This window comes from Vicugna pacos, chromosome 24, assembly GCF_048564905.1.
Source record: "Vicugna pacos chromosome 24, VicPac4, whole genome shotgun sequence".
NCBI classification, from domain to species: Eukaryota; Metazoa; Chordata; class Mammalia; order Artiodactyla; family Camelidae; genus Vicugna; species Vicugna pacos.
Genome location: NC_133010.1, coordinates 11,155,352 through 11,168,295, shown reverse-complemented (window position 1 = coordinate 11,168,295; position 12,944 = coordinate 11,155,352). Strand labels below are relative to the sequence as shown.

Genomic DNA, 12,944 nt, shown 5'->3' with positions numbered 1-12,944 from the left:
TAGATGGGCGGTCTGAGGTGGGGCGGGGCCCTGGAGAGCCCAGGCAGGAGTCTATGTTCCAAGTGCAATGAGGAGCTTGGAGAGGACTGGGAGCACGGATGCTCCATGTCCCCCTAAATGATTCACATTATAAGAAGGCCACTTTGTCTACCCTGTGAGGAACGGATTGGGAACGAGGCAGCAGGAAAGAATGTAGGAGGCCAAGGTAGGGGTGCATGGAAAAGAGGAGAGGGTGGCCAAGGCATGAGAAGCACTAGGCAGAGTCCTGATTTGCTTCTGGTGTTGGGGCTGCTGGCCCTGTGGGTGGACTGGCTGCCAGGGGTGGAAGCAGGAAACAGCAATGGCGCTTGGTGGGGCTGAGAAGGAAGAAGGCTGGGTGGTAGGGCAGGTTGGCAGGGGAAGCCAGGAGTGCTGTTTGGGCGCTTGGGAAAACACGTCGTGATGCAAGTAGGGGTGCGGAGCGGGCATCTAGTTGTAGGAGTGCGATGCTCAGAAGAGGGAGAAGAAACAGCTAAAGGAAAGTGTGCCATTGGAAGGAGAGTAGTGTGCGCCCGCTCATAATGCGTTTCTCCTCTTTCCTGTTTTACTGGATAGTGAAACAGTCTAGAAGTAGATGCGCTTTGTTTAAAAGGAAAAAAACTTATATGGGGGGAGGGTATAGCTCAAGTGGTAGAGCTCACGTTTGACGTGCACGAGGTCCTGGGTTCAATCCCCACTACCTCCTCTAAAAATAATAAATAAATAAACCTAATTGCCTCCCCCTCCAAAAAAATTTTTTTCCAAAAGAACTTACATAGATAAACTGGCATTTCACCTATGCCATGGGGTTGTGAAGATTATACGAATTAATACAAGTAAGAAGCTTTAAAAAAGTGCCTGGCACAAATTCAGTATTCCTTGTATTTTTTTTTTTAAGTTCAGTTCCAATACAAAAAGACTAGCTTAGCTTGTAAGGGATCTTTGCATAACTTGCTGTCCATCTAGGGGGAAAATGTCATTTAGATGCTCTACCTCATGCCTAAGTGAAAATACATTTCATATTGATTAAAGATGTACACGGAAGAAATCGAACTAGAAAAGGATGAGAAAAACATTTGGATGACTAGTCAGCTGTCTAGCTTCAGCATAAAAGAAGACTTTTTAAGCTACACAGAAAACCGAGACCCAGTAGTGAAAAGAATTTGACTGCATACAAAAGCCTCTGTGGCGAAAATGCTATAAACTGTACCAAGGATAAGTTACGTGTTCAGTAAGGAAATTTCGCACTATAAATAATAAGCATAGTATGAATTTCCACAAAATATGAAGATGTCTTAGAAATTAATAAACAATCCAACAGATTTCTTTTCCCAAAAGAAAATGCAAACCATCAAGAAATAAATGGAAAGAGGTTTTATCTCACTGGTATTTAGGGGAACCAATGGCCTTTGTCTTTTCACCCATCCAACTTGACTCAGCCTTCTCAGACACTGATGCCAGGAGTGTGAGTTGCTACAACCTTTTTTGGGTATCTGACAAATAAAAATGTGCATTTCATTACACTTAGCAATTTCTCTTTTAGTAATTCAGGCAAAAAGAGATTAAAAGCACCAGTATACATAAGATTTTTTGCTGCTGCACTGTTTGAAATGAAAAAAATGTTTGAATGTCCATAAATAGGAAAATGATTCGATAGATTATGGTTCCTTACATTTTGTAATAGTTTCAGCTATAAAAAAAAAACATATGTGAGAACTATATATACTGATGTGGAGGGATGTCTGTGGCCTGTTAAAGACAAAGGCGAGTTGTGTAGTAAAGGACTAACGTTGCATTTTTGTTTTTTGTTTTTTGTGTATATCTTGGCTTTTTTGTTGTGTATGTGTTGGGGTAATGGTGACTGGGGATATTTATACATTCATACATGGGCTTGTGTGTGTAAGGACATAGAAGGAGAAAAGACCAAACTGCTAATGTTGATCACCTCAGAGAAGGAGGATGGAAAGGTGGGAAGAGCAGACGTAATAACATTTCTTCTAAAAAACCAAAATATATCTATATGGATGTAAACATGTACTTTCTTTTTACAAACTCTTGTATCATTTGACTCCTTTCTGAATTTAAAAATAAAAGATGAATAAGAGTCTAGTATCCAGAATATATATTTAAAAACTCTAACAACTCAACAACAAAAAACAAATAACTCAGTTTAAAAATGGGCAATTAACTAGAACAGACATCTCTTCAGAGGTGTACAAATTGCCAATAACACATGAAAAGATGCTTAACGTCATTTCATTAGTCAGTAGAGAAATGCAAATCAAAACCAGAAAGAGATGCCACACTTCACACTCACTAGGATGGTTATAGTTAAAAAAAAAACAAAAACAAAAACAAAATGAGTGTTGGTGAGGATGTGGAGAATTTGGAACCCTTGTTAAAAATGGAATTACAGTATGACCTAGCAATTTCACCGCTAGGTATACATTCAATATAGAAAGCAGGTATTCTGATAAGTGCTTGTTGTTTATAGCAGTACTATTCACAATAACCAAAAGGTGGAAACAACTCAAATGTCTATCAGTGGATGGATGGATAAACTATATGTGATATATACATACAATGTAATATTATTTGGCCATAAAAAGGAATGAAGTTCCCATATATGCTACAGGGTTGGTGAACCTCAAAAACATTATGCTAAATGGATGAAGCCAGACTGAAAAGGTCCTGTGATTCCATTTATAATGAAATGTTCAGACTAGCAGAGACAGAATCCATAGAGACAGAAAGCGGACTACTAGCTGCCAGGGGCTGGGAGGGAAGGGAGAATGCGGAGCAACTGCTCATCAGGTACGGGGTTTCCTATAGGATGATAAAGATGTTTCCAAACTAGTGGTGTTTGCGCAACACTGCAATTGTACTAGATATCACTGAGTTGCTCACCTTAAAATGGTTAACTTTATGTTGTGTGAATTTCACTTCAATAAAAAACGGGAAAAAATAAAAGACAAGCTCTCTGGCGCTCGTGAGGAGAGCAGCCTGGACTGGAGGCCTCGCTTCTCCCAGCTGCCCCCTTGCGGGCCACGCGTCCGCCTGCCGAGGGCACGTCAGTACCCTGGCTCGCAAATCCAGAGGGCGACGTGGGCTGAAGAGGTGGAACAGGAGTAACAGACAGGGGGCTGTCAGACGGCAGCACCCTCCATTCGTGACGTTGCCACCTCTGCCCAGTCAAGCAAGCTTCTCTGCCCAGGTTCGAGTTTGAAGCGACCCGCGCTGGGCCAGGCGGAAGGGGCGGGACCTGGGGGCGGGGCGAATGGTGGGCAGTGGGTCGGCCTGCGCGCCGGACCGGATGTGAAGGAAACCGGAACCCTTCAGCCCGGGGCGCCTGTTTCCGGAGGGATCGGATCGCGACGTTGAAGTCCACCACGCTGGGAAGCCGGCTTTCGGAGTCTTTTGTCTCCGGGTCTCAGCGGAGTGGGATTGGTGGTGGCAATGAGGCAGAAGCACTACCTTGAGGCTGCAGCGCGGAAACTACAAGATAGCTGCCCGGGCCAGGCCCGGTATCTCCTGTAAGAGAGGGACGGGATGGGCAGCGGGAGGCGAGCGGCGAGGAGGTTTTCTCTGTTCCCTCACGAGTCTCTTTCTCTTTTGCAGCTGGGCCTACAGTTCGTCACACGGTAGGGAGGACGCCCGTTGGTTGTGGGTCAAGCACGCGTCGCCCCGCTCCTCTCCATTCTGCACAACGCTCAGAATGATCAAAAAGAAAAAAAAGAAAGAAAAAATCTAATCGACCCTCTGCCATAATGCTCGCTTCTCAGTTTCGCAAGGAAAAATCCAGTTTCCTTAACCTTGCCTGACCTGTTAGCGGCATTTGACACACTGATCGGTCTACTTGAAGTAGTTTCCTCACTTGGCTTGCAGATCATCACAAAGTTCACTTCTTGATATGCTTTGCTGGTTCTCCTAATTTCCCTAACCTTTACAAACCAACGTTGGAGTGTCCCAGAATTCAGCCCTTGGACCTCCTTTCTAGCTACACTGACTTCCTTGGTGACAGTTTTTCATCCAGCTTCATGGCTTTTAAATTCTGTATCTGCACCCCAGGCTACTCCCCCGAATTCTAGATTCATCCAGATGGCTTGATGACTTTTTTTGAATGTCATATTAGACCAAAGCTTTATCCCCCAATATAACAACCCCCCTCTTCCAGTTCTTCCCATTTCAATAAATGGTAACCCTATCCTCAAGGAATTAGTCAGCCCAGAAACCTAGAAGCGACTCTGTAGCTAACAGCCTTCCTCCCCAAGCCAATAAGCCAGCAAATCCAGTTGGCTTTAAAATGTATCCAGTATCTAGCGACTCTAGCGACTTCTCTCTGTATCCATCTTACCACCCTGGTCCAAGCTGTCAGTCTCTCCTGGGTCATTGCCAACAGCTCCGGTGCATTTCTGACGTCCATTCTCAATCTAGCGACCAAAGTGAGCCTAATAAAAACCTAAGCTAGATCATGTCACTTCTCTGCTACATACTCTGAAATCTCAAAAGAGTATAAGTGAATATCTTTTAAAGAGACTACAAGGCCCTGCATCATAGGTCCGTATTAACCTCTCTGACCTGCTCTCCCTTCTGTTCACTGAAATCCAACCACCCAGGCCCCGGTGCTGTTCATGGCCTTTGCAGCTGCCCTTCCTTCTGCCTGGAACTCTTGCCTCATACCTGCTTGGATTCCTCCCTCGCTTCCTTCTGGTCTCTTGCAAATGTCACCCCGCATAGTCTTTCCTGGCTGCTCTATTGCCATCTCCCATTCTCCTTTCCCATCTTACTTTTTTCTCCCCAGCACCAACCAAACATATGATGTTGGTGTATTTACTGTCTCTCTCCATGAACTGCCCTTTGTTCACTGTGGTATCTCCCACACCCAAAACAGTGCCTGGAACTTAACAGTCATTCAGTAAATATGAAAGAATTTTACATTTGGCAGAGCTAAGTCACAGACATGGTCCTTTGTGGCGCTGTCATATCCCTAGCACTTAGCACAGTGCTCACCAATAAATGTTTATTAAATATTTGATGGTGTGCCCACCTTCCTTTTCATTTGCATCACTTCATAGCTCACCTTTCCCTAAAAAAAAGTCATGCTTGCTTTTTCACCGTAGCTTTACCTGAAAGCCCTTTACAAATAATGAGTGCCATTTCCAAATACAGATAGAATTTATAGTCATCTATGATGACCTTTTTCAAGCCTCTTTGAAATGTTTCTGGATGGTCCATGCATAGCTTAATAATTTCCAGGGCATTTAAGTCCTGTTCTGCTACTGTTGTTACCAGCCTTATCTTCATTTGTTTAGAGCTCCCTGAGAATGTGAGTTCTTTAAAGATAGCAACTCTTTTGCTTCTGTATTTTTATCTCCACAGCCTAGCATGGTGACAGTCAGTGAATGCTTTCTTGATTGCATAAAGGGGATAGGGCATGTCTATTGTCCTGTTACCTTGTACTGAGAAAACTACCTACAAAGCCCAGCTCACAAATCACAAAATGAAAAATCACAGTGTAATTTGTTATTTTGTAATAAACATGTTTGTAAAATTGATGAGACATACAGATTTTATTTACTTGGTAGCAAGTAATGAATGTAGCAAAGAGTGGGGACCTACCTATTTGTTGCTAAAAGGAGTGAATGGATAGAATTACAGTTTTTGTAAAATAATTATATATTGTAATTAATGCTAATTTATCTTTTTGTAAATTATACTTTGAGTTTGCTTACTGAAAATGTGTATTTGCTCACATTAAGTAATATACTCTTTTGCATTTATAATATTGAGTTTGTGGTAGCAGAATATTCTGGTTTGCTGAATCATGAGTTCCATTTGTGTAACTGTAGATGATAACAGCACTTTTGAAGAAACATGTCCATACTGCTTCCAGCTGCTGGTTCTGGATAACTCTAGAGTGCGCCTCAAACCCAAGGCCAAACTGACACCTAAAATACAGAAACTTCTTAATCGAGAAGCAAGAAATTATACACTCAGTTTTAAAGAAGCAAAAATTGTGAAAAAGTACAAAGACTCCAGAAGTGTATTGGTAAGATTTCAATTCCAGTATGTATAAATAAACGAGAATTTTCTTTCACTAAAGATAAAGTTACGAATCAGCCTGAATATAACTCAAAGATTTGTAGTAGTACATTTAAATTGTCAAAATATATACATAATTATTCTCTAATTATGACTGTTTCATCAAGAGTATAGCTTATTTTTTGTTTCTTGCAATTACCTGAAACCAAACAGCAGGGGCTCTCAATTGTTCACATCTTACTGTTGAGCACAATTATTTTATCAGTTAATGGTACTTTTCTTCAAACAGCAGTGTGTATTAAGTACCCCATGGAGGGTTATGTCTTCAGTCACCCTCTTCCATGTCAGAGTATGTTTTTAAGTTTATGCTCAACAAAGGTAAGTACATCTTATGTTCATTCATCAAACATTTTTTGAGGCTGTATCTTATGCAAAACAGTGCAGTGTATTGGGGCTATAAAATGGAATAAAACAACTAAAATCAAATTATTTATGGTTTTTCCAATACACTTTATCTGCATGTTCTTTTTAACATTTGTCAAGTGTTTGAGTGCCTGCTTACTACCAGGCACTGTGCTGGGCACACTGAACACTAAAACAGATTATGTGTGACCCAAGACTACAACTGGTAATAACTTAGAACTCCTAAACTGCCATGTTTAGGAGTTCACCAGCACTGGATGGGTAAGTGCATTTTGCTCTGTCATAAAATTGACTGTTTATATAAAGCATGGAGCAACTTACACAGACCTCTGTAAATAAGACCTTCCATTTGCATTTTTACCTGCTCATGATCTTCAGAGTACTTAGCTAAACTAGTTTGTATTAATTTTGTTGAGGCTTGGGCTGAGTCCTGGGCACTGAGTGAGATATGTAGAAGAAAGGCATTCAGCTGTAAAAATGGACCATGTCTTGAAAAATGAATCCTGAAAAAAGGAGTCAACCTGTATAGCTAAGGAGGTGAAGAAGTGTGAGAATGTGAGAATTCATTTGATTGGTTTTATAAATTACTTCAGACCTATTTTTACAGAATCACTAATCAGTTGTCTGAAGGAGTCAATTAAATTTTCAATGATACTTAGCCATGTTTTATTGGGAAAAGGCTTGGAGTTTGTCTACAAAAAAATATTAAATGTCTACTGCTATTACAAAGAGCATCCTTCCAAAATGGAGGAGGCTCATTCTCAGCCTCCTCCATTCCCTTTGAACAGAGTTTTACATTGAGAGAGTAGAGCTTTATCATCTTTACAAAGATGTTTTAAATTATATACGGATGTTTAGCCATTAACTTTTTATTGAAGATTTTCTTTTAAATTTGTGTCTTTGTCTGATTCCTGTTGCAAGATTACAAGCTCCCCAAGGGCAGCCTTTGTTACTCAACCTTGTGACACCTGATGTAGTCCCTTATGTATAAGAATTTAATGAACATGCAGTGTATTTGAATGAATTATAAGATAAATCAGACCTAATATTTCTTCTTTTAATGGCAGTTGGTTACTTGTAAAACATGCAACAGAACAGTTAAACATCATGGTAAAAGTAGAAGCTTTTTATCAGCATTGAAGAGCAATCCTACCACTCCAACGAGTAAACTCGGCCTGAACACCCCGGAGAGGATGACTCTAAGTTCTGCAAACCTGAAACATGATAGGTCTGGTTCCAAAGGGAAGAGCCCAGCGCTGACTTTCAGGTATCTTAATTCATTAAGCTGTTTAAATTGCTAGAGTTAACTCTTCTGAGTTCTTCTAAGTTCTCTGTTTAATATACACTCCCTGACTTTGCCACCCAGCTCAGGGAGTTCTTCGGCGTGCTTTTCTGCTTCCAGCTTCTCCCTGGGCCTGTTCCCAGCTGCCTGTGCAAAATATCTACTCCCCCGTCCCCACAGGTCCCCACAGTTAACTACTCAAAATGCCCCATCCTCTTATGTTGCTTGTTTTGTAAGTGAACATGTCCTTCTAGACATTTTGACCTGAGACGGTGAGTGCAGCTCACAGTTCCTGCTACCTTGGTCCTTGTCCAGTTAGTCGCCGGCTTCTGTGCATCCTACTTCCTTGGTGTCTGCATGTGAGCTCTCCTTCCTCCCTGCTGCTGCTGTCTGTTCAGGTCTCCATTCATTGGCCAGGACTACTACAATTATTTCCTGAGTTTTCCTGCTTCTAGTTTCAAGCCCTTCTAGTCTGATATTTTTTAAAAGCACAGTTGTGGTTAGAAGCCTTTTAGCACGTCACTCTGTAGCATACGGAACAGGTGCTCTGGGGTGGGTTTCGAGCCCTCACTACCTGGTGCCAGTCTGCCTGCCTGTCTTACTTGTCTTCATTCCTACTCTGTGTCAGCAAAGCTGAACCACTCAGGTTACTTTCCTGCTCCAAACCGTTGTTCTTGCTATTTCCTTGATCGGAAATTCCTGTGGAAATTAACTGAATAGGGATTTCTCAAGTGATACGAAGTTAACTGTGTGACTGGGCACGTGTTTTATTTTTAGTAATCTTCAATACTTTATCCACTATGCTAATCAGTACATTTAACTCCATAGAAACAGAAAGGAATTTGTGAACATTTTCTTAGAAAAGATTCTGGTAGTTTCTTGAACATAAATAACAAAATTCAGCAAGGTCTAGATTATTTCTGCTTACTGAATTGAGGGTTTTTTCTTTTTTTTAAAGCTTTTTTGGGGGGGGTAAATTGGGTTTATTTATTTATTTATAGTGTATTTTTTAATGGAGGCACTGAGGATTGAACCCAGGACCTTGTGCATGCTACGCCCGTGCTCTATCACTGAGCTATACCCTTCCCACTGAATTTTTCTTTTATTGGGCTTGATGTCTAAAATTCCAAGTCCAGTTTCCTGTAAATTCTTGATTTAGTTATCTTGATGTTTGGTATGATAGGAATTCAGCATAGAAGTTTTCACTTTCTTGGGCACATGCAGATAAAAGGAAACTTGGCATATTTAAAATAACTCACTTGCTTTTAGACCAGACTGCTTCTTAGATACATGCAGGAATGAGAAGGATATTTCACATTTATTACACAGATGGGGAGTCAGAAGAGGGATGAGACTGACAAACCCTGAAGATTGTTTGGGGGGATGGAACACAGCTGGCGGGAATGAAGTAGAACAGGGCATAAATACACACGTACCAGATGGGGAGCCGTTTACTCAGTGGGTATTTTTAGGGCCTGCTCTCTGCCTGGCACTGCTCAGAAGCACTGGGCTAAGCAGGAATAAGACTTTTAAACTGTCATTTGTCAGTATACTAAGCGTGGCTTTATGTTTCTTTTCAGAACACCTACATCCGGACAGTCAACACCTATTTGCTCCTCAAAGAGTTTGAGCAAAAGAAAGAAACACTTCTCTCAACTAAAAATGTTGCTTAGCCAGAGTGAATCCCAGAAGAATCCAAAGGTGGACTTCAGAAGTTTCTTATCTTCTTTGTAAAGGATGGACTAGAAGAATAAGAAGTGTTTAATGCAATTTATGAAACTAAAGTTAGAAAAACTGGTTTTTAAAAAAAATCTATTTAGTCTTAAAATACATGAAAACCAGGGTCCAGGAACGAATTTTTCTTGGCATTTGCTTCAGTGTTTATGGAGAAAAGCCCTCATTAGAATGAAAAACCGAAACCCGCACACGTCGCAAGGTGGCTGTGAGAATCAGACATGTCTGAAAGGTCCTGGTAGGCAGTAAGGATATACACGGACACTCAGTGGCTATGTTACTGTCTTCTCCTTCCTTAATTAACAGTTTTCATTATTTACGTCATTTTCTTTCATAAGGAAATTGAGATCTTTACGAGAGGGTCTACTCACTCCTTTCTCGGTGTCCATAGCCTTATTGCTAATTCAGAAAAAGTTTAAAGTACGTGTGTCTTCGTTTGCCACATTCATCCGCATAACTGAATATTAGTAAAAATTTAAACATTATTCCTACTTTCTGTGCAAAAGTAAATACAGGGGACATTCTTGATTGTAGATGATTCAGTCAGATATCAAAATTTTCATTTTTACAACTCTCTTTTGTTCCTCATAATGTTTCACTGTAAATGGTATTTCATTTGCTCTGGCGAAAACTTATTTTTTTTAGGTCTAAAATTTACATCAAATACCATAGTAACAGTTTAGCTATCCTAAATCTTTCCTGGAACATAGATGTGCTTTTTTTAAATGATAGGCTAGGATTCTGTTCAACCTGTCTTTTAAAAACTCTTTAAATAAATAATTTAGACAATTTAAACTATAATCTGGTTCCAAGACTCTTTGCTGCTTTAAAGTTTAAAACTTAAAATTTTCTTAAGAAATACAATGGAGAAAGGATAGTCTCTTCAGTAAATGGTGTTGGAAACTGGACAGCCACATGCAGAAAAATGAACTACCACTATCTCACACAATACACAGAAATTAACTGAAAATGGATTAGACTTGAATGTTAAGACTTGAAGCCATAAAACTCCTAGAAGAAAACATAGGCAGTGTGTTTGTTGATATCAGTCTTACCAGTATCTTTCTAGATATGTCTCCTCAAGCAAGGGAAACAAAAGCAAAAATAAACAAATGAAGTTACATCAAACTAAGAAGCTTCTGCACAGCAAAGGAAACCATCAGTAAAATGAAAAGACAGCCTACTGAATGGGAGAAATGTGCAAGTGATAACATCTGGTAAGGGCTTAATATATAAACAGTTCATACAGCTCAACAACAACAAAACAAATAACCTGGTTACAAAATGGGCAGAGGAGCTGAATAGATACTTTCCAAAGAAGACATACAGATGGTCAACAGACACATGAAAAGATGTTCACCATCACTAATTATTAGGGAAATGCAAATCAAAACCACAATGAGATTTCACCTCACACCTGTCAGAACAGTTTTTATCAAAAAAGGCAAGAAATAAAATGTTGGCAAAAATCTGGAGAAAACGGAACCCTTATACACTTGATATGAATGTAAATTGTTGTAGCCACTGTGGAAGACAGTATAAAGATTTCCCAAAAAATTAAGAATAGCACTTGTCATCCCTGCTCTAAAGGAAATGTGGCATGGGATTAGACAAACTGAATACTTGTAGAGTTCTTTGACAAAACTACTTTCCCAGATCAGAAGAACTGAAGATGATACAATTTTGAGTTTATAACTAAATTTTTTTGGCTCTTGTTGATTGCTTCAGATGATATGTCTTTCTAGAAAGTAAGATGGTTTAATTTTTTTTAATCTGAAGACCTCCACAATTACTGACAGTTTTATCCTTTAGAAAAAGTACATTGTGCAGAAGCATTCTTAGAAGACACAGAATATAAATTACAATTTTACTAAGTAGCATACAATGAAACAAGTCTATACATCCTTAATACTGTACTTTAACAAATGAGATTTCTAGTACACTACCAAGAAATTATAAAGTGCCTACAGAGTGCTACCCTATCTATGTAAGACAATTAAGAAAAGAAACCAAATCATTGTTCTAAAACAAATATAAAAGAGGAATATTTTAATTTAATATTTAATATTTAAATGACGCTTAATACTAGATCTAACTTTTTATAATAAAAACAGCTATTCAGAATTTCTAAAATGATAGCCAACAAGCACTTAGGAAATCTCTTCATTGTGTCTAACCTCATCAAAGTATTTAATAAAGTAATTACTAAGCTGCCAAATATGTATCTAATGAATATTTAATTTTATATATGACTATGATTAACATCTAAAAATAGAATTGCATACCTATTCCTCTGGGTTATTTGAATTGCTGATTGTTACATTGTATAACTGCATTTAAAAACTAATTTAAATAATACAGAGCTTTAAAAAACATTGAATACACTTCCTCTATGTTAAAAAAAAATTGGTTTTCTGTTTAAATATTTCTAAGTCATGTTCTGAAAAAAAAACTCGCCTTAAAAAAAAAAAGACAACTCTAGGCCATGTCGCAAAAACTGCTGGTTAAGAAAAAAATTGTATTTTAACCAATCAATAAGCCCCATCATTAGCAGTTAGCTTCTTACCGGTTCCTGGTGGGGAAGTTTACACCCAACCAAAAAAAGAGCTTTATGCTATTGATGTAAAACCCTATCATAATTGTAATTGCTCTGTCCATCAATGGACATAAAAGCAAGGAAGGAAAGATAAAGGAACTGGAAGGAAGTTAGTCTTTCTTCCTCATGCTAGGCAAGACAAGGCGAGACTAGCAACTCCAACAGGGAGAATACTACACACTGATGACTAAGCCAGGGTATCCAGAGCTGTCGGCTACAGACACAGGAACTGGACGGGAAGCTGGCGTGAAGTCCTGCAGAGCTCAAATACCAGCTCAAAAAGATGAATGAAAATAGAATTTCCCTCAGCTAAGCACACTCCAGCTGCAGTCTAACAGCTCAAATCATAAAACCACAGTCCAAACCACAAAGACCTTATGGCAGTTATAACTAAATTACACAAAGACTTTAAGAATCAAGTAGCATTGTAAACGTTCTGTTAATAACTTGATCCCATAACGGTCCTACATGACTTTATAACTTATATATCAAGAGCTGGAAAAAGGAGACAACAAATATTAATGTAGTATTTTGAAAAAGCCGTAGATTAATACATGATTTAAATTTCTTAATACCTCTCATTTAACTTGTATTTCCATAAGTAAACACAAGTGTTATTTTAGAAAGTAAATATTTCTTTGTAAATTTGAAATACGACTTTCAATACCAATACAATAGCAATACCAACACAACTGAATTTTTCTAGAAAACATCTGAACAATAGCTCTGCCTAAAAATTTCACTTAAATTAATTCAAAATTTCAGTTTCATACCTTTCCCATGGTGCATAGAATTCAAATGTGAAATGCATTATTCCAAAATTCATTTTAGTTATTCCATTTCAGTCAG

General features: G+C 39.0%; 1 protein-coding gene across 2 annotated transcripts; it reads left to right on the top strand.

Moving 5' to 3' along the window:
- Window positions 1-3,357: 3,357 nt before the first annotated feature.
- On the top strand, window positions 3,358-9,621 carry RMP24 (ribonuclease MRP subunit p24). Of its 2 annotated transcripts, XM_006202316.4 has the most exons (5): window positions 3,358-3,551; window positions 3,637-3,659; window positions 5,868-6,067; window positions 7,551-7,750; window positions 9,346-9,621. In XM_006202316.4, the coding sequence occupies exons 1-5, from the start codon at window positions 3,475-3,477 to the stop codon at window positions 9,497-9,499; spliced, it is 654 nt and encodes a 217-aa protein (XP_006202378.1). In that variant the 5' UTR covers window positions 3,358-3,474; the 3' UTR covers window positions 9,500-9,621. The 2 variants fall into 2 exon arrangements, with proteins under 2 accessions (XP_006202378.1, XP_072805104.1); XM_072949003.1 differs by lacking the exon at window positions 7,551-7,750 and having other exon boundaries at window positions 9,346-9,583.
- The last annotated feature ends 3,323 nt before the right edge of the window (window positions 9,622-12,944 follow it).